The sequence below is a fragment of the Convolutriloba macropyga genome, chromosome 10, assembly GCF_964194025.1.
Source record: "Convolutriloba macropyga chromosome 10, txConMacr16.3, whole genome shotgun sequence".
In the NCBI taxonomy this organism is placed as follows: domain Eukaryota; kingdom Metazoa; phylum Xenacoelomorpha; order Acoela; family Convolutidae; genus Convolutriloba; species Convolutriloba macropyga.
Window position 1 is genome coordinate 13,916,178 of NC_134477.1, and position 26,177 is coordinate 13,942,354.

General features: G+C 38.4%; 1 protein-coding gene and 1 non-coding gene across 2 annotated transcripts in view; one reads left to right on the forward strand and one right to left on the reverse strand.

The window, feature by feature from the left end:
• The window catches only part of LOC142347930 (WD repeat-containing protein 35-like), a 172,203-nt gene that overhangs the window by 70,529 nt on the left and 75,497 nt on the right, over window positions 1–26,177 (forward strand). Inside the window, exons 14-17 of the mRNA XM_075399095.1 lie at window positions 2,746–2,785; window positions 4,587–4,708; window positions 5,145–5,362; window positions 12,327–12,530. Coding sequence (XP_075255210.1) covers window positions 2,746–2,785; window positions 4,587–4,708; window positions 5,145–5,362; window positions 12,327–12,530 — 584 coding nt within the window. The remainder of the gene's footprint in view (window positions 1–2,745; window positions 2,786–4,586; window positions 4,709–5,144; window positions 5,363–12,326; window positions 12,531–26,177) is intronic.
• LOC142348858 (U6 spliceosomal RNA) lies at window positions 12,858–12,964 on the reverse strand. The gene has a single exon (XR_012760787.1). It is a non-coding gene; the product is annotated as a U6 spliceosomal RNA (small nuclear RNA).

Here is a 26,177-nt window from a genome sequence, read left to right on the forward strand (position 1 = left end):
TGTTTTGTGGAAATCTACCTGCTATGTTTAATTGCTGTCTCTGTTTTGTTACCCTTTACTGTATTGTTTAAAGGTGGTATGTTTTAATAGCCCCGTCGTCAGCCTCACAAAGGCTATTTTTGTAGTCGCTTTCTTTTTTATGAGTTCAAAGAATCTGAATTGTGTTTGGGCGTTGTCTTGATTTTGGTCGCACCGAAACAGGGAGCGGGGCAAAGAGCGAGTGGTCTCGCGCTCTAATTTATTTTCGCTTTCTTCATTGCGATTTCTTTGTTCAAGTGAGGCAATTTTTGCTGTTTTGTCTAGTTGTTCCATCGGTTTTTTTCTAAATTTTTTTTTTTGGAATCAATTTCTAGTCATTTGTAGGTCTTGTGTTTTGTTTAGTCAATGAAATTTCTTTGAATTGTAATTCATGACCTGCCCTGTTTTTCTAGTCGTTTTATCTTTACTTTTTTGCATAAGTCACCACTGTCACGTTTGGATTCTGATCTACCGCACTTAATGTTTCAAGTAAATTGAATTCAGAATTGATTGAGCAAAATTAGGCAAATGCGTCCAAGGTTAAAGAAAGAATATCGAAAGAAATAGCATAAACCAACTTAAGCCAGGTCAATAAGACTTTATGTTTAAAGACTTAGCGCCTGCAGTATCAAAGTTCCTTAGAGTATACTGCTAATTGGTATTAATGTTTAGCTTAGTGTCCTCCAGTTTAGAGGCTGAATTCACCATCGTGATCAAACCCAATCAATCTGCAGGCGAAATTTGATTTACTTAATTATCTTTGTATATTTACATTGATACTGTTATGGGAATTGTATAGAATAACTTGTAAATGTTTACCTTTGGGTATATTCATTAAATTTGTATGCTTGAATTGGAAAATTGAGAATATTTTTTGACACTGAGAGAAAATTGGACTGTCATCAATTTTTCTCTTGACGACTACTTTCAATCTCAACGAAAGTCAGTGGGGTCAAAGGCGGATATTTGCCGGAAATCTGCCAGCTATTTTTTGATTGTGCATATTTCGATCTCTTACTAATTAAGTGAATTTTGAGGATCTTTTCCGTTTGTGCCCACCAGCACCCCCCACTAACAGAGCTCGTGCCATTACATAGTAAATCATTATGTAAAAATGTGGCACGTGCGTCTGGGGGGGGGGGGTGCAAATAATTATGCACCCACTAAGCTGAGGGGCACAAACGGAAAAGATGTGAATTTTATTAACTGCTCTCAGACAAATTTTGTAGCAATTTTGGGGTCAGGTTGATCGTTATTTACTTGATTGTTTTTCGTCTGTCAGATTTGATTTCTCTTCGTCGGAATTGGGATAAACTTGAAGCCGCAGTAATTGAAATTCCCTCGCGCGTTGAAGTTCGGCCTTATGCCATTTGAGAATTCATCCGACTATATAACAACACATAAATTGTGATGGGGGCACAAAAAACACTTGGGGGCTGTGGAGTAGGACAGAATAGATCCAGCGTTATCAACAGTTGTTAGAGCGTACTCGATATAAGTTATGAAATTGAGTGCCCCTCACATTTGACGTTGAACAAAATGTTTTAATTGATTAAACGGGGCGATATTCTGTAACACTATTATTTTTTATTGGTCAAATAATGATTTCAAGCATGGTATGTTTTTCAACAGACCAAGTACAAGGTAGGCATACTTTAAAATGCCAATTTATTATATGGTTTCTCTCTTTGTCATTCAGCCTTCTGGCAATTAAGTCTTTAATTTTTCTGCAATGCTAAAAACAGGGGTTTTTGAATTTTTACATGGTCTGCTCTGTTTGAAACCCGTTTTCAATCTAATTGGATTCTTTGGCCAAAATTGTTCAATTTAATTGTTGCATACTCCTGATTTTGGAATGATCAATTATTGATTGGAGAAGCGAGAAACTGTCTTATTTGTTTCAAAATCGATACTTTTAATTGCTCCCAACCGAAAATTTTTTTTACTCATTTTGTACTTGATTGTTTTGTGCGCTAATTGAAAATATGGCTCTCTTATATTAGATTACTGCTTTTCGACTTATCGGGTCATTATTGGACAGAAGTGAGACTGACCGGGCGAGTGAAACCCTAAACGACAAGAATAAAAAAGCAGTAGTCTAATGTTTTTAATTCACAATCAGGCGTGATTTTTTTGTCTGTTATCATATTAGAACAGTGAGCGCAAAACAGACAAATAAAAATGACACTATTGTCAACTGTTTGTTTGTATTATTAATTAATGGACAATTGAGCTTTAGTTGACTTCCTGGTAGAGAATTCTCTAGAAACATTAATATAAATGCTCCACACGATAAATTACTGCAACCCAAACTGAGATAAATTGCAACTCAAAATTACTGCCATCCACGAAATCCTAGATCCCTCCCCACGTATGCAACACCACCTTAATGTCTGAAAATCTGGCATCTGCGTTTGGAGGTGCAATTGTGCACCTGCGCACCCGCCAGCATTAAAAGGAAAAGGTCTGTTTCTGTCAAAACCGCTGTCAAAAATGCCTCAAACAACCAGGCAACTTCTCTCTAATGATTCTCTAGTGTTAGATTGCCCAATATAACAAAATCTACTGCTGTAATTGAGATCATTTGTTTCCAAATTTTATTGATCATTTTTAACATTTTGACATATAGAATTTGATGTCTTATGCTTATTTGTTTCTGCTTATTCTCTTTTTTCATTTAGTCAGTGTATGTAGATTGTTTTATTACCCGGTGTTTGTTTGTTTCAGGAAGCCACTAACATAGACGCGGCAGGAAACGAAGTGCTAGGTAAGAGGGAGAGACAACATTTTTTTCAACTGTTTTTGAATTTGGAGTTATAAAATATGCAAGAAATGCTGGAGAATAATAGTGAAAGAATCAAAACTCCTAATTGTCAACCTTAATAAAGACTTTGATTAGTACCCGAACATGTACCCGAACATAAGCAACTTTCTTTCCGACCAATTTTTTCCGAAACCTCATTTTAATTTGAGATTTGTAAATGCCCTGTTAGCTACGTGTACTTACTTCGATTTTTTCGCAGACCGATCAAGGTGAATGTTTCTGATAAAAATTTTCCGACACTACGTAAGATCTCTAATTTCTTGCGAACTAAATTTGGAGCAGTTATTGTTGTCGTATGTCTTCTGTCTGTATGAAAATATTTTTCACAGATTTCAATCTTGTGTCGACTTTTTGGCGTTTAACATTTTGAAAATTGCGGATCTAATTAGCCCATATTTGAAATTTTAAGTAGCTAAACGCAACTGTTGGCACCAGTTTACAGGTTTTTCGCAATTTTACCCTTGGTTTGATTGTTGGTTTTGGAGTAATTCTGTTAGATTTTTGCAAAGTTCTTTCTGTTAAAACTAGCTCTCACTTTAAATGTGGTAAACTGGTAACGCAGGATGGCATTAAGTTGCTGCTGAGCAGTTCTCTATGTTCCTTACTAGTCTCTAAGTGTCTAAGTGTGTGGTTCGAAGGAACTGCAGAGTAGACTTAAATTCATGTTGTGAGGGACAATTTCTTGGAGTTTAAGACCTCCCGCACACCACTGCACCCTCAATGCTCAATTCTGCTGTGTTGGTATAAATTCACGATGTAAAGCGCGATGTAACTTGCATCCCCTCATTACCTATACTCCCGGAAACGGTTTTAAACCCTCCTCACTCACTCAAGCTTGGATACCTAAGCTTAAGGTTGCTGCAACAAGCCCGAAGCAAGATATTTGTCCGACGTTACTCGGATATGATTTTCTGTTACTTTATACTTCTGTTGCATTATTAACAAGTGCAAGATTTTCCAAACTGCTCTCGAACGAAGTTCGAAGCAATTATTGTAAACTTGTGCGCCTTTTTTATGCAAAATTGTCGCTCGACCGTTTTCTTCAAGATCACTATTTCACTTTTGAGTGACTTTTTCTAGCATGATTTCTTTGATGTTTTTTGAGTTCCACAAACTCAAGTGAAGTCTGTTGCTGATATAAAACCGATTGTGAGCGATGACCGTACCTAGCCTGTGTGGTTAGTGTTGTGGTCATGTCACGAGAGGTTGCGGGTCTAATCCGAGATTTTGCACCATAAAAGTTTCTCTAGTCTAAATTGTTTGAGCCACCAGTCGTTCGAGAGCAATTCGTCCGACCTAAGTCTGTTTATGTTCTTTTGCTGCATAGTTCAAACGTGTTATTGGTTTTTGTGCGTCGTCAATGGTTTTGGTTACTGTGAAACAATTTTTCGGAATGTGACTTTCTTATTTTTTTTGTTTTTCTTCTGCGGCCGCTGTTAGCCGGTTATGTTAGTGTTCTTGATTTTTTTCTGAGAACCGAATGAAATTTGGTAATATGAAAACGGAGAGCAGAATTTTGAAATTAGTCATGGATTCTCTGGCTTTCAGCCGTCTGTAATTGATTCTTCTCTGTGTGTGAAGCATAAGTGTTTAAACTCGTAAAGGATTTAATTTCAATATTAACTGCGCATTATTTATGAAAGAAATGTTCTACGTGTCATTTGGAAAGTGTCAACACATAAGACCCCAAAGTGCAAAATTCCTTGATGTTGAAATAGTCGCAGTAGTACGGTAGTTGTTCCAGGCAAACAACTGGAACTAGAGAGGAAAGATGTGTGGGATGTGTGTTGGAGCAAAGACGATCCTGCTCTCCTCGCATTGATGGAGAAAACAAGGATGTACATTGTGAGAGATAGCGAGCCCGAGGTATACTCACTTTGATCATAGTGCTAACTATTTGTAAAAGAAAATATTCGCAAAAACGAATAAAAAGGCGTTTAATTTTCTGCTGGTTTGTAATTGATAATTTTATGTATTTGTTCAAAACTACTGCCATTATCAAATATTCAAGGAAAGTAAGAGAACGATACGGTTGAAAACGCAACAGATATTTACACCAACTTGATGCAATAAGATTCAGTTTTTTTTATGAAAAATATTAGTTATCTTTCTACCTTAATCGTAAGATCCCGACAGTTGTTGGTGATTTACGCTTAAGTTATATGTCTAATGTCACATTTGATTGAATTCTGTTCTTAGCTGAGCATCGTGGAAGATGACCTGCGTGCGGTTATTTTGACGTATGCTCGAAATTAACATTTCTATTTAAAGTATCAATTTTTATCGCAAACAATATTTACAGGAACCTGTGCAGTCCTCTGGCTACCTGTGCAGTTTTGACAACCTGCAAGTGCGCAGTGTGCTTTTGGACGAAGTGCTGATGTCCCCCGAGCAGTGCCGCAAAGACAATGTCATCGACAGAGAGGCGAGGAGTTTGCGCGACCTGAGGGAGATGGTGGGCAAGATAAGTCTGGAGGACACTAAGCAGTACATACAGGATAATCCACATCCCAGGCTATGGTTAGTGATTAATTGCTCTCAAACGAAGTTTGTAGCAATTATATTAGTCCTGTTGGTCTTTTTTTTATGCGATTTTTCGCCTGACCGATTTTTTTGTCTGACGCTTTTGATTTGTCGTCCTCAAAAACGGGATAAACAGGTAGCGCCCAGCGGGCATTAAGTGCTTATTGCCCCCATCCCCCACCGCGCTGTTGCCCCCACCCACCCCAGTGTTGCCCCCCCCCCCCCCCCCATTTTTACTAATTTTTACTATTTTGCAATTTTTTCAAGCTTTTTGAAAATTTTTAAATTTTTTTGATTTTAATCACCCCTAGGTGTCAAAGAACCTCCTCTAGGGTTCGATAATTGGTTATTGAATTGTTTCCAGTGGTAATGGAATGGTTTCAACATTTTAACATGACTAATTTTAGCAATATTTTTTGACAAAAGGTGCAATTTTTTCAAATTTTTTGACATTTTTTCCCTTACAGGATTTGTCAGACCCAGGGGCCAGGAAACATCCTAAGGGCTTCGATAATAAGTTACTGACAAATTTTTAATGACCATAGAATAGTTTTTCAACTTTTTAATGTCACAAATTTTAGCAATTTTTTGATAAAACTTGCTTTTTTTTCAAGTTTTTTTGAAATGTTTTGTAGTTTTTTAAATTTTTTCAGCCTCAAGAGCCAAGGAACCTCCTCTAGGGTTTGAAAATAGGTTACTGAATAATTTCTAGGTTAAATGGAATGTCTTGCAAGATTTTAACATCACGAATTTTAGCATATTTTTGATATTTTTTGCCATTTTTTCCCCAATTTTTTTTGACATTTTTAGTAATTATTCAGATTTTATGAGCCTCAAGGGCCAGAATACCTCCGTTAGGGTTCGATAATAAGTTACTGGGAACTTTTCGTTGGTCGTGGATTAATTTTCATTTTAATATTACAAGTTTTAGCAATTTTATTTTGTAAAATTTGCACTTTTTTTCAAGTTTTTTATTTTTTTTTGTCATTTTTTAGGTTTCGCCAGCATCCACGGAACTTCCTCTAGGGTTTGATAATTTATTGCTGCATAGTTTATTGATGTAATTGAATGTTCTTCAAGATTTTAATATCACTAATTTAAGCAATTTTTTAAAATATTTGCAATTTTTCATGTTTTTGAATTTTTTTCCGGCGACAGAGGCCATGGGACCTCCTCCAAGGGTTCATAATAAGCTGCTACATAGTTTTTAGAGGTAATCGGATGGTGATCAACCTTTTTTTACTCCAGGTTTAGTAATTTTTGGATAAAATTTAAACTTTTCAAATTTTTGGAAAATTTTTTATGTTCCAAGTGTACGGATCTTTATGAGCATGTGAAACTATTTCAGGCTTGAAACAGGGATACCGGATAGTCTCTTGAGACAATGAATTGGTTCTTAAGATAATAATGTCTTGAATATTAGCAAGATTTGGTTAAAATTTGCAATTTTTTCCAAAATTTTTCAATATTTTTTGTCCTTTTCTGAGTTTAACGACCATTACTGGCCTACGAAACTTTTCATGTATCGGAGCTAGGTTACTTGACAGAACTTTCGAGACAAAAAATTATTTTTAATTTTTATTAACAAGTTAATTTTTTTTTAATTTTGCCTTTTTCGGTTATTTTCTATATGATTTATTTATTAACAAGGTTAAAAAACTAGAAGTTGCAGTGTCGAATCCAATCGTGGAAGATATTCCTGTCTCTTTCTCTCCCTTTCGGTTAGGGTTCCTTTCCTTCTCTTTCTCATTCACGTTCTATCTCTCTCTCTCTCTCTCTCTCTCTGTTGATGCCGCACTTCAGTTGCTGTTATGTTGTAGTTATAGTTCAAATGTTTTTATAAATGATCTAACAGGCACTTTTTATGAAACCATTGTTAATTGCTCTCAAAAGCAATTTGTAGCAAATATGTTAATCCTGTGCGTATTTTATGCAATTTTTCGCTCGGCCGATTTTTCGTCTGACCCATTTGACTTTCGTCTTCAGAAACGGGATAAAGAGGTAGTGACCCGAGGTCACTAAACCGTGGCTAGCTGTCGGCGAAGCCAACCGCTCGCCGGTCGTTTGAGAGCAATTCGCTCGACGTTTGTCGGTTATGTTAAGAATTTTGTTTTTAATGCTTGTTATTTGGCGCTCGCCTCGCTTGCACGTGCTACTTCAACATTTGCGTTGTAGTAACAGTTGAACACACACGTGCAGATTTTAAAATGTCGATAGTCTGCAGTGTTAGAAGTTAAAATGCAGGAAGTTCTCCTACATTTAAACAATGACAGAAATTCTGACTGGACATCTCGAACAACTTCGCGGTTCTCGACAAACACCAAAAGTTCTCGGTCACTTAAAGAGTCGCGTAACCATTACTTGAAACGCTCACGTGCAAATTTTAAAATGCCCGATCTGTGCTATGCCGAATTTCGCAATGACATTTTCCTATAAACAGTGCCGGATTTTAAACTTGCAATTTTGCGTTTCAAGCAAAGTTACTTGACTTTGCTGAAGTTACTCTGAAATTCTGGCCTATATCTCGAACGGCTGCAGAGGCTCTCTCGAAGTAAGACTACATTTTCTTAGTGACCTAATCTGAGTTACCTAACGTGTACCTAATATACAGATGTATGTGAGTTTTGTATCCGTTTATATAAACGTTACATCAACTACGAGCATAACTATCCATTAATACTAAAGACTACGTCAGCCATGTATTAGCACTGGTAAAGTACTCATCGCATGAATTGATAATAATAAAAGTTTTTAATTACTTCTGTTATTAATAGCCGCCCTCATCTTCTCAGCCGGCTATTATAGCGTTCCTATTTTTTACAATTCAAAGAATTTGAATTGTATTGGTGCGCTGTTTTTTTAAGATGTGTTCACACATTTTTCAATGACTTTGATCGTTCAAAACGGGATAAACAGGTAAAGCCCAGCGGGCATTAAGTTTCATTAGAGGCCCAAAGTGGGCTTTAGTTGTCCTTCAAGTGTTAATGGTGGTGCAGCTGCTGGGATGGCCTTAACTTAAGGTTGGAAGGTCATTTTTAGGAGTTTTTGGCCTCAAAATGGTGCAATTTTTCATGTTTTTTGTGATTTTTTTTTTGAGTTTTTTGTTTGATTAGTCGTAGGTTGAAGTTTTTAAAAGTTGATTAGGGTCTTTTGGGACACAAAATTGCTTGTTATGACCATTTTATGAGCTATAAGTTTTGGTACTACAAACACACACGCGAAAGGATACTAATTTTTGCAATTTTTTTCAGGTTTTTAAAAATTTTTGTCATTTTTTGAGTTTTTTTAGCCCTAGGTGCCAAGAAATCTCCTCTACAGTTTTATAAAGGGTTTGATGATAGATTCCTGCATAGTTTCTAGTGGTAATGGAATGGTTTTCAACTTTTTGCCATCATGAATTTTACCATTTTTTTGACAAACCTTGCAATTTTTTCATATTTTTTGCCTTTTTTGTCATTATTCAAGTTGTTTAAGTCCCAGGGGCCAGAAAACCTCATTAGTGTTTGGATAATAAGTTACTGAAAAATTTTTAGTCTCCATTGAATAGGTTTCAACTTTTGAATATCACAAATTTTAGCAATTTTTTTTGACAAAATTTGCATTTTTTTCAGGTTTTTGAAAATTTTCGTCATTTTCTCAGTTTTTCCAGCTTCAAGGACCAGGCAGTCTCCTTTGAGGTTTGCTAATAGGGCACTTCATAATTTCTAGTAACAATGGAAGGGTTTTTAACATTTTAATGTCTCAAATTTTAGCATTTTTTGGATAAAATCTGCAATTTTTTTTAAGGTTTCCTAAAATTTTTGTCAGTTTTTGATATTCGTCCATTCTCAAGTGCGCGAAAACCTATTCCACGTTCTGATAAAAAGTTACTGCATGGTTTTTAGTTTCAATGGATTTGTTTTCAACAATTTAACCTTTCGACTTTTGGAAATTTTTTGATAAAATTTGCAATTTTTTCGAGGTTTTTGAAAACATTTTTATTTTATTTATTTTTTCTTGTCTCAGTAGACAGGTAACCTCATTCAGTGTTTGATATTATGTGATTAAATAGTTGATAGGGGCAATTGAATGGCTTTCAACATTTTAATAGAACGAATTTCTACTTTTTGAAGTTTGAAATTTTCTCTAATAATTATTGCCTATCGATCTATGAGCCAATTAGTTTCTTAAAGCTTGGAATTGGGTTACTGGGTAGCCTCTAGAGACACAGAAATGAATCTGAAGATATTTATATCACGATTTTCAGCAAAATTTTCTGATAATTTGCTATTGATTTCTTTTCTTAATTTTTTTGGTCATTTTCGAGTCAATCGATCTTCAAGGGCCAATAAATATTTATCAGGTCTTGCAGATATAATACTGGACCGATTTCAGAAACAAAGATTGATTTTGAAGATATTTTAGAAATAGGTATTTTTAAAAGGAAAAATTTTGCCTGAGGTTTAAAAGCTTCGAGTTTTAGCAATGAGTATATTTTGTTTAGTTTTGATTCTTTTAGTTTCTCAAATTTTTGAGATGATTTTGTTTGTTTTCTGGCTGGCATTGTTCAATTGATCTGCTGGTCAGTTAGAGTACGTCTGAGTTTTTCATTCAATTCTTTGAATTGTATTTCAGGACTTGTCCTGCTATGTTTTTTTTTACTTCGTCGAACTTTTTTCGCTTTACCATTTTGCCGCTTTTTCAGCATTTTGCGCGAAATATTTTTGACTTCTTTAGGCTATTTTCTCTCTCCTGTCCTTCTGCTAAAAGTGAATTTGAACATCAGTTGCTCAGCAAAGCAATTCAAAATGAACAGAGTCAGAATAAAAATTGAAGTCAAGAAATAGAAACGGGATAAACCCATAAAGCCCAATTTTAGATGCCCGGTACTTGAACTTTGTTTCCATAAGTTTTAGTTACTACCTATAATGCTTATTGGTATCCATACTAGACCCTGTAGCCTCTCACTGAGAGGCAGAAGTATGTTCAACGACGAAATGCCATCAAAATAAATCGGACGTAAAAATGTTTTTGTACAAAAATCTTTTTTTCGATATCTTCTATTCTTTCAATCCCAATCATGCTTATTGGAATCAACGGCGGCTATTTTCCGGCAATCTGCTGGGTATGTATCAAATGCTTACTCCATAACATCAAATGAACAGTGCGCCAAAAGTTGGTTGTTTTTCACTTCAAATATTTCTGGGCTGGTAGACTTTTTAAATCAATTGGATTGCGTTTTTTCTTCACATTTTTGTCTTATTTTCCTTGTCTTCTAAGTTCGACATGAAATGAACTAAAAACCTAATTTTTTGGTGGTTTTTGGATTCTTTTTTAATTCAAATTGTACTGACGTTCATTTAAAGCTGATTGAAGCCGCTGCCGGCGTCTCAGCGGCTACTATTTAGGCGCTCTTCTTCTTCAAATTTGCTTTATCTTTTGTTTACGTTTTATGTTTTACTTAAGTCACGATTTTCACGTTTGACTTATTTCACTCACTGTTTCAACTGAATTTTTTAACGCATTTGATTACCCTATGTAGCGAATTTGGTTAATACTAAAAGAGGAAAATCGAAAGAAACGGCATAAACCGATAAAGCCCGGTCATTGTCATAGTGCATAAGGTTATCAAAGTTCATTAGAGCGATTGCTAGTATAGCTTAGAATCTAACTTAAACTGCATACCAATTTAAAATTTGGTCAATTTCCATCACTTCTTTTTTCTTGTTTTGTTTCAATCACGATGTGCGGCAGTTTGCCGGCTATATTTATTAGTTTTTTTCTGCTTTTTGTTTAGATTTAAAATGCCCGTCATGTTGGATACTGCTGACTAGAGTTAACACTCTGAAATGAACAGGCTGTTATTGCATGTACGGGTTCTGTTATTGCTTTTTTGAAATTACATTTTTGTCATTAACAAGGATGTGACGGGACCTTGCTCCGTCGCAGCGATAATTTGCGTAATTCGGCTTTCATCGGGTAACTCTTCTGTGAAATACGTCGGATTACTCAATTGAAAGATATTTCTTTGGTAATTCATAAATCTAAATTGGGTGTCTTAACTTTTCAATAAATCTGATTTGGATCAAATTTTTTTAGCTAGATTTCAGCTAGACTTTAAATTTTTAAATTCAATTATTAATCACTCTCTGATTACTAATCATTTGATTGATTGAATAAGGATAAAAACAAATTTCAAAAAAAATTGATATTTAATTGCTCTCAAACGAAATTTGTAGCAATTATATTAGTCATGTTGGTCTTTTTGATGCGATTTTTTGCTTGACCAATTTTTCGTCTGGCGCTTTTGACTTTTCGTCCTCAAAAACAGTATAAACAGGTAGCGCCCAGCGGGCATTAAGTGCTCTTAGAGCCGTTCAGCTCACTAGTCTTCAAGTATGCTATTCACAGAATCGGTTTTGGAGACTTATACTTATGGTGTGAAGGGCGGTTCTTAGAGATTGACCCCCCCCCCCCCCCGCTGCACTCACTTACGCCCCTTCAATTTAGCTAAAGCTAGCCTCACTAAACCGTGCCTAGCTACTGACGAAGCCAACCGCTCGCCGGTCGTCTGAGAGCAGACTTTAGTCGGTTATTTTTAAATCCTCGTGGTCTGTTTTAATCGGATTACTTGTCTCGCTTACTGGACGTTTGTTCGTGCCAATCTTCTCGTATTTTGGCTCCTTAACACTGATACGGTTCATTTTGATGCCCGAATGAAAAATACGTTTTCGTCTGATCAAAGCCCAAGGTAAATAAGTCAAAGCGCAATTTTATCAGCTTGAGGGGTATAAAAAGTTCGCGATGAGTAGTATAAAAGTTTGGAAGAACAATGATTGTATTATTTTAAGGGCAGTCTTTGAAATTTTGTACGAAAAAAATGGTGTTGGTTTTGAAAGATCACTAATTTGAGTGTATTCTTTTCTTTATGCAGTCCTCCTCATCTCTGCTCAATAACAAAACGAAAATATTATATTTCCAGGAACCTCCTTGGTGAAAAAGCTCTTGAACAACTGGACCTTGAGGTAGCAGAGACTGCAATGGTGCAATGCAAAGACTACCCTGGCATCCAGTTTGTGAAGAGGATCAAACTGCTGCAGAATGACACTCTGAAGAAGGCAGAAGTAGAAGCATACTTGAACAGATTTGACCAGGCGGACAAGTTGTACTACGAAATGGACCGAAAGTCAGTTCCCTTCCTCTTTAGATTTTTGAACTCAGCGGTTACACTGTAGATACATTTTTCTTCTGGTTTTAAGTTTTTTTTGTAATCCACTTTTTTGGTGTTCGCCCCCCATTTTTGGTTCGCCTATCCCCCTATTTTTGGCGTTCGCGTAATTTCTGGGACCTTTTAACATGCATATCATGTATGTGTCCTGTCCTATCGATACATGTATGCACATGACTAAACAACAGCTGTTTGTATTTCAATGGTTTTGGCGTAATTCTCTTGAAAGATGTTTGCAAAGAGTATACAAAAAGATTGATAAATGGTTGTCAATGAGGAATGTTGAAAAATATGGAACGCTTCACGATTTTGCGTGTCATCCTTGCGCAGGGGCCATGCTAATCTTCTCTGTATCGTTCCAATTTTAGTATATGTGCTGCCGAAGCTAGCACGTCTATACAAAAATAGAACAGAAAGTGTTACAATAAGCTCAAAAAATTAATTTATCGGGTATTTGTTTGAAAATTTAGAATTTGCCATTGTAAACCTATAATTACATGTGCTGTTGTTTGTAGTGGTCGAACCTTACTCCTTTTTGTCATTTACAAGCTAGTATTCCATTTGAGGGCTTAGTATAAATGAAAAGACTACATTATAACACAGCACGTCCCGCAGTTGTATGCGTAATTTTGTGTTTGCATTCATTATACATACTATCGTCTTATACATAAACTAATATAACACATACTGCTGAACGTGCATGTCTCATTTTAAGACTCGAGACGAAATAACCAAGTGATAAATTTCAATTTGAGAACTATTTACGAAGAATTAAATTAAAAGAAGAATGGAGCGGTCTTTTTAAGCCACAGCTCTTAATAACAAGTATGATTAGTTAGCTCTCAGAAACCACTTCGTTTTGCCACAGCGCAGGTTCAAATCCCACTGATTCTGGGACTTTTTGCACCCTCGCTGCAATAAAACGAGAAAAAAGCTTTGAATGATTCTTAAATTGAACATAACGTTTCTACTAAAGTTACATTTGGACGGTTTCGGCATTAATATTTTTGTTTATAAACTTGAATTTTCTCGGCTTGTAGTCTTGACGCGTCTGATATTAAAAAGTAATAACGTGCATCATATAGTGTCTGTGGCTGTTTCCAGTTACAGCCAACAGATTACTGTCCTTTCCCATTATATGCCCCCCCCCCCCCCCCCCCAAGCTTGTCATATAACGTATAGCCCCAATTTAACGTATACCATATTGGAGGCTATAATGGGAGAAGCCCCAATTTATCTTAAGCTAAGATGATGTGGTATCTTGGGAATGATAGAAAGAGCTTCGAATATCCGAAAAGGCTGTGGCTATCAGCATTTGTTCATCTGTCCTGCATTGGGAAGACTGTTATGTCCTTTTTCAGTTAAAAAGAATTTATTTTTGGTTATAATTATAGTATCGTAAACGACTTTCATGCGTTTTGATTGCGATTGTAGTGATGAACAGTTTTTACAAGGACATCAGTTGAATCTTGCTGTTCCAACATTTTTTCAAAACGGAGGATAAATTTGCGAGGCCGGCTTGTTTTCAGTAAATTTTTCACATTTTGTTTACGCATCTTACAGAAGAAAAGTTATCGTAACTCTGTTCGTCTTTTGGGGTCTTCGGCGTTTTGTAACCGCCGCCAGCCACTCAATGGCTATTTTTTTGGTGCTCTCCTTTTTACAATTTGAAGACGCGTAGTGGTTCTTCAGTTTTTTGTTACTACTCGAAGAGGAATATTGGAGAAGTATCCTTTTAAATAACATTCTTGAGTGAATTTTGAAGGAAATGAAACGCGGGAAAATTTTTTGAGTAATTTTGGATGCTGATCAATATCGAAGAGAGGAGCGAAAAGAAAGTGGCTTTAGTTTATACATGAAAAATGCAACGGACATGAAATATTCTAATTTTCTCCGCTTGGTTCATATGGCACAAAAGATGGCAAATTTGAAACAAAATATGAAATAAGTTATGAATTATAACATGAAACAATTATGAAACAAAACATGAAACAAAGCTTTAAATCAATTACGAAAGAATTAATGAAGCACAACATGAAACAAATAATAAAACAAATCCTGAGTTAAATGTAATGCATCGCTCGAACAAAAAGAGAAAACAAAGCAATCTCTTTCCATAAAATTTTAGAGCTCATGGAAACTAAAAAATTGATTTAAGTTTCCGAATAAGCTTAGAAATTGATGCCATAAGATGTGCGTTTTCAAGTTATTGCGCTGCAGCGGTAGATCCTGAAATTTTTCCCCAATAGATCCTCAAAATGAGGAACCTCGGAGTTACCTGAACTTGACGCCTGCGTAGCGTTTGGCATTCTATGAGCTTTTTGAGTGTCCATTTTGAGTATTAGTCCATAAGCATCAGGCAATTTAATCTTCGGTCCAAGCATTTGATTGTATAAGTTCTTCTTTTAAGTTGCCAATAAGTTTCCTCTACTTGCCAGCATGGTAACCGGGGTGGTTTTTTGCACTGTCTGATGTCCAATTGAAGTTTTCTTTTAAAACTTTGATTTGACTAGTTTCCTCCCAGGTACCTCTGATACATATGATTACCTATATACATATCGAAATTTGTATGTGTACTTAATTATCAATCTATCCTCTATTTTATATAAAAAATCATAAATATATCATAACTAAGGTTATGACTTTTTATTATTCACGTATAAATATATTCCCGCTAGTCTAGTAAATTATTTCATAATTTGTTCACAGTATTTTATTATAAGTAATCATAATCTCGTTTATCATTCTGAATTCAAGTTGCTCTGCAAACGCTTCTACTTTACGCACGTCACGGTCTAGCTTGGATTTGCTCCGCAATTCCAATAAGTAAATTTAGCCACGCTCACTAAATTTCGTATTCGCTTCGCGATTCCAATATATTTCCTTCTTTAATAGAGAAGCACCGGTGGAATCTTTCGCCAACTTGAAGTGATCAATTAGTTCGGTTATTGATGTCTTAATATCCTGCGCTGATTGCGTCGTTCGTCTGCAGTGTCTTGCGAGCTCTTCTTTTGAGACCTGCTTCTCTACTTGAAAATTTGACATATCTATATGACCACTCCTTGCCACTTCCTCCGTTTTAGCTTTAAATAATTTTGCCAAATCTTCAGGATCCCATACGAATATACATGTGGATAGCAACGACATGAAGGCTGGATAGAGTGGATGGCTTTCCGTAGTGCATCCACTGGCGATACGACGCATGAAATGATAAATATCTAACTTTATAATTAAATTCTCCCACTTACTGAAGAGCTTTTTGGTCGCTGGTCCTGCTTCGGAAGAAGCGCAACATCCCCGGTCAACGTATAAAAGCTTTGGGGGTTCCTGATGGTTGCGCTCGTAACGGTCCATTAGACCATCTGCCATCTCTTGAAGTCCGTCAACTGATTCCGATTCTGTAAAAACTGAGATCAATACCTGACCATGTTCGTTACCCACTTTTGTTACCCAAGCTGCCGATTTGCTGGATTGTCCCGATAGTTTCTTTGCCAATTTCTTCGTAGAGTCCATTTTGATAATTTGTCCATAAACATCAGTCAATTTATTCTTGAGTCCCGGCATTCGATGATATACGTCCTTCACGTAAGTTGCCAATAACCATTGTCGACTAGCTAGCATGGGAACCGGGGGTGGTGTTTCGCACGGTCTGATGTCCAATTGAAGTCTTCTTTTACCAGTACGATATGACTCGTAGTCACCAAGGTACCGCACATGAGCATTGAGCGACTCAACTTCATGATTTTCTTCGATCTTCTTCATAGCTGAAGCAGCAGAACTACCAACTGTTCGGCTCCTCATAAGGACTACAACTGATTTATCGCAAGCAAATTTGTATGTCAAAACGCAAGGAAAGCGTGCAGCAACATGTGAAGCCATCTGTGATATCAACCTATGATCCCATGTTTGGAATGTTCCATTATAGTCTGTGCACTCCAGATACTCACAGGCAAGATAATAGGCTGATTTCAAGTACAGCACTGTTCTGACTCTGTTGTAGATTCCTTTACTGGTCAGCGACTTTGGGAATCGAACACATTTGAAGAGGAATTTCCACATTCTGTATGGTGCCCACAGGAAAAGGCGTTTTCCAAAGTAGCTTTCGATGCTAGGGTATCCAACATGCCGTGCCTGCGGAGGGTACCACCACAGGTGTAGGCTGGTGACGAGCTTTTTCTGATCAGTGAACATCGACCTAGCAATCCAAGTGTGGTCAAGGGGGTCAATTGTTTCTCTCCATCCTTTCGGCAATCTCTCTGAAATGTCCTTTTCGGTAGCTTGGGTCAAATTGGTGGCCCCATTGCTCGCGATAGGATTGGTGCTTGGCATTCTGACAACAATTTCCGGCTTTGAAATCTTCTGCGGATGATAACTACACGTACATATTGCCGCTTTCATGTCAATAGTGTTGCTATTTCCATTTGTGATGGCGCATTTTTTAATGTTAACAACTTCCTGTGCAGCCCAAGATCCAATTCTGGGAGCTTCTCGTCTCGCAAACTGACCGCCCTGTGCGATTTTCCTTAGCTCTATTATCCAAGCTTCCTTGGATTTTGCATCTTTCGGCATTTTTGGCTGAAAATAACCGTCTGATATCGTTAAGATGAGCCCGCAAAGTGATTTTGGATTTTATTCACTTAGTCATGAAGCTCGACTGGAACGAAAACTGTAGATTTATCTGGTTTGATTTTCAGCGTAATGTTTCATTTTGACAATTTTACCGCCGAAATGACATGATTTAGCCATAATTTTGTCGCCATTCAAAGCCCCCTTTCCCATTAAGAGATAAAGCGCATTACGAGCTTTCAATTGATATCATTTTTATGAGTTTAAGTAGCCTAAAAATTAACTTTCATTGTCGAGTTTTATGTTCAACGCTTGTGCGAATCGAAACTATATTACGTAATGCCGCATGACGTCATTAATACTTTTCAGTTCGAGCTTAGCGCTGTTTATTAATCAAGCGGCATTAAATTCTCCCCTCCCTTTCTTTCGTTTGCCTTTTCCCCCTTTCTTCCCCCCAAAACCGCGAAGACTATCCCCCGGCCTCCCGGCCTAACAGTTATGTTTCATCTCGGTTGAAACAACATGAAAAAATGAAACAGATATGAAACATTTTTAATTTCTCCGCTTTGTTTATATGAAACAGTAATTGTAAACTTGAAACAAGTTATGAAACAAAATATGAAACAAGTTATGAAACAAAACATGAAAAAAATTATGAAACAAAACATGAAACAAATTATGAAACAAAACATGAAACAAATTATGAAACAAAACAAAACAAAACGAAATCAAGAGTCAAAACAGTCCAAAAAGAAAGAAACAAGGCATTCTCTTTCCATAGAGTTCTAGAGTTCGGAAAAATTAAAAACTTGATCTAAGTTTTCAACTAAATTTTGAGTAGAAATTGATGCCATCAAATCTTGTGTATTCTCAAAGTGATCTGGCAAAGGTAGGTCCTCAAAGTTGTCTTTTTCAGTGGGGATGGTCTTTTCAGAGTCTTCTTTGGAGTTTTGAGCTGCCTTAGCCAACTTTTTTTCCTCTAGGATTTTTCGCTGTTCTGCGAGCCATTGGTTGTATGGAATTTGATCAAGTTTTTTTGGACAATACCGTTTGCCCCTGATTTGTCCATGTCCGGGATCAGTCGTAAGACCATCGCAATCCGCACAAGAATACAGTTTCTTCTTTCTCTGAGGAGTCTCACAATTACTCGAACATGAAGCCTGCATAGCTTTTTTGAGACGCCACTGAGTTGTTCGCGACATGTTACTTGTACCTCGTGGAGCAGCTTTACCCGACTGATATTCGATTTCGATTGTTTTCATAGGATTGTTCGGAATTGGTTCGGAAGCCGTAGGCATTGGTGGAAGCTGGGCCGTGGTGCTGCTTTCTGGTGCGCATTCTGCAGGTAATTTTTGGGTTGCAATTAGTGTCTTGACCTCGTCTCGTCGATCCCTATCTTTCATCCACAATTGTACTGTTCGCAGGTTTACATTGATCAGACTTAATTTTCCGTCAAACGCTGAAGTGTTCAAAACCCGGTGACGTATTGATGCATAGTCATTAATCATAAGTTTGTACCGAGATACAAATTTACGGCTACCTGGCGTTGTTCCCTGTTGCAAAGGTATGGGATATCTGTTCATCAGAATCTCGAACATTGCCTCAGTAACTCTAGACTTCGATGGAAATTGGGCCGGAAAGCCAGCGGACATGAAGCACCTCTGAACGTGCTCCACACCTACGTGGCCCGATCGGTGTGTGCCAAACTTAGACGTTGAAAAATTTTTGTTTTTTGAAATAGCGTAACAGAGAGGTTTTTTGTCGAACTCCTCTAGATCGTTGTAAAAATCAAGAACAATTTTTGCTTCGAAATCGGATAAACTCAATTTGTTCATTGCTACTTCGGTTAAATAACGTGCCAACTTCTCAACTTTTTCCCACCCAGGTATACCTCTAGCATCGGATCTGCTCATGGAGTCATCATCAGAGAACACATCATCGTCGTTTGGAACCATCTCTGGCAATGTTTGAATGGGATAAACGCTCAGAGTTTCAGTATCTAAGTGATGATAGTCGTTCACTTCACCGCATTTTTCGTCTATTTCCTCCATCGAAGCTTGCAGGTATTCAACGCTGAAGGTCTGATTAAGCGTCTGTTTGAACAAATATTCAACGCCGAAAAGCTTGCCTGTATAACAATTTGGGGTTGCGGCAATGTCGACAGAAGCGCCGAATACTTTTTGAGAAAGACCTTTGACCTTTTCAACTAGATCAATATCCGATGACCTAATAGTTGGTTTGCCAAAGGCTTCTGCAGCCCGATCACTGTTCCAACGAACTAACCCATCTAAAAGCAAAGCCTGCATATTGACAGCATTCATTGAGTTAGAAGGAATCATCAGGTTGACGTGTAAATGGAAACTTTCTAATGAGTTTGAGCCACGAGCACATCGATAGACAGGTAAGGTTGTACTTCCTTTCGTAAGAGACCCTGTCTCTCGGTACAGTGGGATGTCACTTGGGTCAGCTATGCACTCACAGTGCCGCATCTGTTCCTGCGAAATAGCCTGTATTTCCTTCTTTAATAGAGAAGCTCCGGTGGAATCTTTCGCCAACTTGAAGTGATCAATTAGTTCGGTTATTGATGTCTTAATATCCTTCGCTGTTTGCGTCGTTCGTCTGCAGTGTCTTGCGAGCTCTTCTTTTGAGACCTGCTTCTCTACTTGAAAATTTGACATATCTATATGACCACTCCTTGCCACTTCCTCCGTTTTAGCTTTAAATAATTTTGCCAAATCTTCAGGATCCCATACGAATATACATGTGGATAGCAACGACATGAAGGCTGGATAGAGTGGATGGCTTTCCGTAGTGCATCCACTGGCGATACGACGCATGAAATGATAAATATCTAACTTTATAATTAAATTCTCCCACTTACTGAAGAGCTTTTTGGTCGCTGGTCCTGCTTCGGAAGAAGCGCAACATCCCCGGTCAACGTATAAAAGCTTTGGGGGTTCCTGATGGTTGCGCTCGTAACGGTCCATTAGACCATCTGCCATCTCTTGAAGTCCGTCAACTGATTCCGATTCTGTAAAAACAGATCAATACCTGACCATGTTCGTTACCCACTTTTGTTACCCAAGCTGCCGATTTGCTGGATTGTCCCGATAGTTTCTTTGCCAATTTCTTTGTAGAGTCCATTTTGATAATTTGTCCATAAACATCAGTCAATTTATTCTTGAGTCCCGGCATTCGATGATGTACGTCCTTCACGTAAGTTGCCAATAACCATTGTCGACTAGCTAGCATGGGAACCGGGGGTGGTGTTTCGCACGGTCTGATGTCCAATTGAAGTCTTCTTTTACCAGTACGATATGACTCGTAGTCACCAAGGTACCGCACATGAGCATTGAGCGACTCATCTTCATGATTTTCTTCGATCTTCTTCATAACTGAAGCAGCAGAATTACCAACTGTTCGGCTCCTCATAAGGACTACAACTGATTTATCGCAAGCAAATTTGTATGTCAAAACGCAAAGAAAGCGTGCAGCAACATGTGAAGCCATCTGTGATATCAACCTATGATCCCATGTTTGGAATGTTCCATTATAGTCTGTGCACTACAGATACTCACAGGCAAGATAATAGGCTGATTTCAAGTCCAGCACTGTTCTGACTCTGTTGTAGATTCCTTTATTGGTCAACGACTTTGGGCATCGAACACATTTGAAGAGGAATTTCCACATTCTGTATGGTTCCCACAGGAAAAGGCGTTTTCCAAAGTAGCTTTCGATGCTAGGGTATCCAACATGCCGTGCCTGCGGAGGGTACCACCACAGGTGAAGGCTGGTGACGAGCTTTTTCTGATCAGTGAACATCGACCTAGCAATCCAAGTGTGGTCAAGGGGGTCAATTGTTTCTCTCCATCCTTTCGGCAATCTCTCTGAAATGTCCTTTTCGGTAGCTTGGGTCAAATTGGTGGCCCCATTGCTCGAGATAGGATTGGTGCTTGGCATTCTGACAACAATTTCCGGCTTTGAAATCTTCTGCGGATGATAACTACACGTACATATTGCCGCTTTCATGTCAATAGTGTTGATATTTCCATTAAATATAAAACAAAATGAAATCAAGAGTCAAAACAGTCCAAAAAGAAAGAAACAAGGCAATCTCTTTCCATAGAGTTCTAGAGTTCGGAAAAATTAAAAACTTGATCTAAGTTTTCAATTAAATTTAGAGTAGAAATTGATGCCATCAAATCTTGTGTATTCTCAAAGTGATCTGGCAAATGTAGGTCCTCAAAGTTGTCTTTTTCAGTGGGGATGGTCTTTTTGGAGTCTTCTTTGGAGTTTTGAGCTGCCTTAGCCAACTTTTTTTCCTCTAGGATTTTTCGCTGTTCTGCGAGCCATTGGTTGTATGGAATTTGATCAAGTTTTTTTGGACAATACCGTTTGCCCCTGAATTGTCCATGTCCGGGATCAGTTATAAGACCATCGCAATCCGCACAAGAATACAGTTTCTTCTTTCTCTGAGGAGTCTCACAATTACTCGAAATTGAAGCCTGCATAGCTTTTTTGAGACGCCACTGAGTTGTTCGCGACATGTTACTTGTACCTCGTGGAGCAGCTTTACCCGACTGATCTTCGATTTCGATTGTTTTCATAGGATTGTTCGGAATTGGTTCGGAAGTCCAGCACTGTTCTGACTCTGTTGTAGATTCCTTTATTGGTCAACGACTTTGGGCATCGAACACATTTGAAGAGGAATTTCCACATTCTGTATGGTTCCCACAGGAAAAGGCGTTTTCCAAAGTAGCTTTCGATGCTAGGGTATCCAACATGCCGTGCCTGCGGAGGGTACCACCACAGGTGAAGGCTGGTGACGAGCTTTTTCTGATCAGTGAACATCGACCTAGCAATCCAAGTGTGGTCAAGGGGGTCAATTGTTTCTCTCCATCCTTTCGGCAATCTCTCTGAAATGTCCTTTTCGGTAGCTTGGGTCAAATTGGTGGCCCCATTGCTCGAGATAGGATTGGTGCTTGGCATTCTGACAACAATTTCCGGCTTTGAAATCTTCTGCGGATGATAACTACACGTACATATTGCCGCTTTCATGTCAATAGTGTTGATATTTCCATTTGTGATGGCGCATTTTTTAATGTTAACAACTTCCTGTGCAGCCCAAGATCCAATTCTGGGAGCTTCTCGTCTCGCAAACTGACCGCCCTGTGCGATTTTCCTTAGCTCTATTATCCAAGCTTCCTTGGATTTTGCATCTTTCGGCATTTTTGGCTGAATATAACCGTCTGATATCGTTTAGATGAGCCCGCAAAGTGATTTTGGCTTTTATTCACTTAGTCATGAAGCTCGACCGGAACGAAAACTGTAGATTTATCTGGTTTGATTTTCAGCGTAATGTTTCATTTTGACAATTTTACCGCCGAAATGACATGATTTAGCCATAATTTTGTCGCCATTCAAAGCCCCCTTTCCCATTAAGAGATAAAGCGCATTACGAGCTTTCAATTGATACCATTTTTATGAGTTTAAGTAGCCTAAAAGTTAACTTTCATTGTCGAGTTTTATGTTCAACGCTTGTGCGAATCGAAACTATATTGCGTAATGCCGCATGACGTCATTAATACTTCTCAGTTCGAGCTTAGCGCTGTTTATTAATCAAGCGGCATTAAATTCTTCCCCTCCCTTTCTTTCGTTTGCCTTTTCCCCCTTTCTTCCCCCCAAAACCGCGAAGATTATCCCCCGGCCTCCCGGCCTAACAGTTATGTTTCAGCTCGGTTGAAACAACATGAAAAAATGAAACAGATATGAAACATTTTTAATTTCTCCGCTTTGTTTATATGAAACAGTAATTGTAAACTTGAAACAAGTTATGAAACAAAATATGAAACAAGTTATGAAACAAAACATGAAAAAATTTATGAAACAAAACATGAAACAAATTATGAAACAAAACATGAAACAAAACATAAAACAAAATGAAATCAAGAGTCAAAACAGTCCAAAAAGAAAGAAACAAGGCAATCTCTTTCCATAGAGTTCTAGAGTTCGGAAAAATTAAAAACTTGATCTAAGTTTTCAATTAAATTTAGAGTAGAAATTGATGCCATCAAATCTTGTGTATTCTCAAAGTGATCTGGCAAATGTAGGTCCTCAAAGTTGTCTTTTTCAGTGGGGATGGTCTTTTTGGAGTCTTTGGAGTTTTGAGCTGCCTTAGCCAACTTTTTTTCCTCTAGGATTTTTCGCTGTTCTGCGAGCCATTGGTTGTATGGAATTTGATCAAGTTTTTTGGACAATACCGTTTGCCCCTGAATTGTCCATGTCCGGGATCAGTTATAAGACCATCGCAATCCGCACAAGAATACAGTTTCTTCTTTCTCTGAGGAGTCTCACAATTACTCGAAATTGAAGCCTGCATAGCTTTTTTGAGACGCCACTGAGTTGTTCGCGACATGTTACTTGTACCTCGTGGAGCAGCTTTACCCGACTGATCTTCGATTTCGATTGTTTTCATAGGATTGTTCGGAATTGGTTCGGAAGCCGTAGGCATTGGTGGAAGCTGGGCCGTGGTGCTGCTTTCTGGTGCGCATTCTGCAGGTAGTTTTTGGGTTGCAATTAGTGTCTTGACCTCGTCTCGTCGATCCCTATCTTTCATCCACAATTGTACTGTTCGCAGGTTTACATTGATCAGACTTAATTTTCCGTCAAACGCTGAAGTGTTCAAAACCCGGTGACGTATTGATGCATAGTCATTAATCATAAGTTTGCACCGAGATACAAATTTACGGCTACCTGGCGTTGTTCCCTGTTGCAAAGGTATGGGATATCTGTTCATCAGAATCTCGAACATTGCCTCAGTAACTCTAGACTTCGATGGAAATTGGGCCGGAAAGCCAGCGGACATGAAGCACCTCCGAACGTGCTCCACACCTACGTGGCCCGATCGGTGTGTGCCAGACTTAGACGCTGAAAAATTTTTGTTTTTTGAAATAGCGTAACAGAGAGGTTTTTTGTCGAACTCGTCTAGATCGTTGTAAAAATCAAGAACAATTTTTGCTTCGAAATCGGATAAACTCAATTTGTTCCTTGCTACTTCGGTTAAATAACGTGCCAACTTCTCAACTTTTTCCCACCCAGGTATACCTCTAGCATCGGCTCTGCTCATGGAGTCATCATCAGAGAACACATCATCGTCGTTTGGAACCATCTCTGGCAATGGTTGAATGGGATAAACGCTCAGAGTTTCAGTATCTACGTGATGATAGTCGTTCACTTCACCGCATTTTTCGTCTATTTCCTCCATCGAAGCTTGCAGGTATTCAACGCTGAAGGTCTGATTAAGCGTCTGTTTGAACAAATATTCAACGCCGAAAAGCTCTCCTGTATAACAATTTGGGGTTGCGGCAATGTCGACAGAAGCGCCGAATACTTTTTGAGAATGACCTTTGACCTTTTCAACTAGATCAATATCCGACGACCTAATAGTTGGTTTGCCAAAGGCTTCTGCAGCCCGATCACTGTTCCAACGAACTAACCCATCTGAAAGCAAAGCCTGCATATTGACAGCATTCATTGAGTTAGAAGGAATCATCAGGTTGACGTGTAAATGGAAACTTTCTAATGAGTTTGAGCCACGAGCACATCGATAGACAGGTAAGGTTGTATTTCCTTTCGTAAGAGACCCTGTCTCTCGGTACAGTGGGATGTCACTTGGGTCAGCTATGCACTCACAGTGCCGCATCTGTTCCTGCTAAATAGCCTGTATTTCCTTCTTTAATAGAGAAGCACCGGTGGAATCGTTCGCCAACTTGAAGTGATCAATTAGTTCGGTTATTGATGTCTTAATATCCTGCGCTGATTGCGTCGTTCGTCTGCAGTGTCTTGCGAGCTCTTCTTTTGAGACCTGCTTCTCTACTTGAAAATTTGACATATCTATATGACCACTCCTTGCCACTTCCTCCGTTTTAGCTTTAAATAATTTTGCCAAATCTTCAGGATCCCATACGAATATACATGTGGATAGCAACGACATGAAGGCTGGATAGAGTGCATGGCTTTCCGTAGTGCATCCACTGGCGATACGACGCATGAAATGATAAATATCTAACTTTATAATTAAATTCTCCCACTTACTGAAGAGCTTTTTGATCGCTGGTCCTGCTTCGGAAGAAGCGCAACATCCCCGGTCAACGTATAAAAGCTTTGGGGGTTCCTGATGGTTGCGCTCATAACGGTCCATTAGACCATCTGCCATCTCTTGAAGTCCGTCAACTGATTCCGATTCTGTAAAAACTGAGATCAATACCTGACCATGTTCGTTACCCACATTTGTTACCCAAGCTGCCGATTTGCTGGATTGTCCCGATAGTTTCTTTGCCAATTTCTTTGTGGAGTCCATTTTGATAATTTGTCCATAAACATCAGTCAATTTATTCTTGAGTACCGGCATTCGATGATATACGTCCTTCACGTAAGTTGCCAATAACCATTGTCGACTAGCTAGCATGGGAACCGGGGGTGGTGTTTCGCACGGTCTGATGTCCAATTGAAGTCTTCTTTTACCAGTACGATATGACTCGTAGTCACCAAGGTACCGCACATGAGCATTGAGCGACTCATCTTCATGATTTTCTTCGATCTTCTTCATAACTGAAGCAGCAGAATTACCAACTGTTCGGCTCCTCATAAGGACTACAACTGATTTATCGCAAGCAAATTTGTATGTCAAAACGCAAGGAAAGCGTGCAGCAACATGTGAAGCCATCTGTGATATCAACCTATGATCCCATGTTTAGAACGTTCCATTACAGTCTGTGCACTCCAGATACTCACAGGCAAGATGATAGGCTGATTTCAAGTCCAGCACAGTTCTGACTCTGTTGTAGATTCCTTTACTGGTCAACGACTTTGGGCATCGAACACATTTGAAGAGGAATTCCCACATTCTGTATGGTGCCCACAGGAAAAGGCGTTTTCCAAAGTAGCTTTCGATGCTAGGGTATCCAACATGCCGTGCCTGCGGAGGGTACCACCACAGGTGTTGGCTGGTGACGAGCTTTTTCTGATTAGTGAACATCG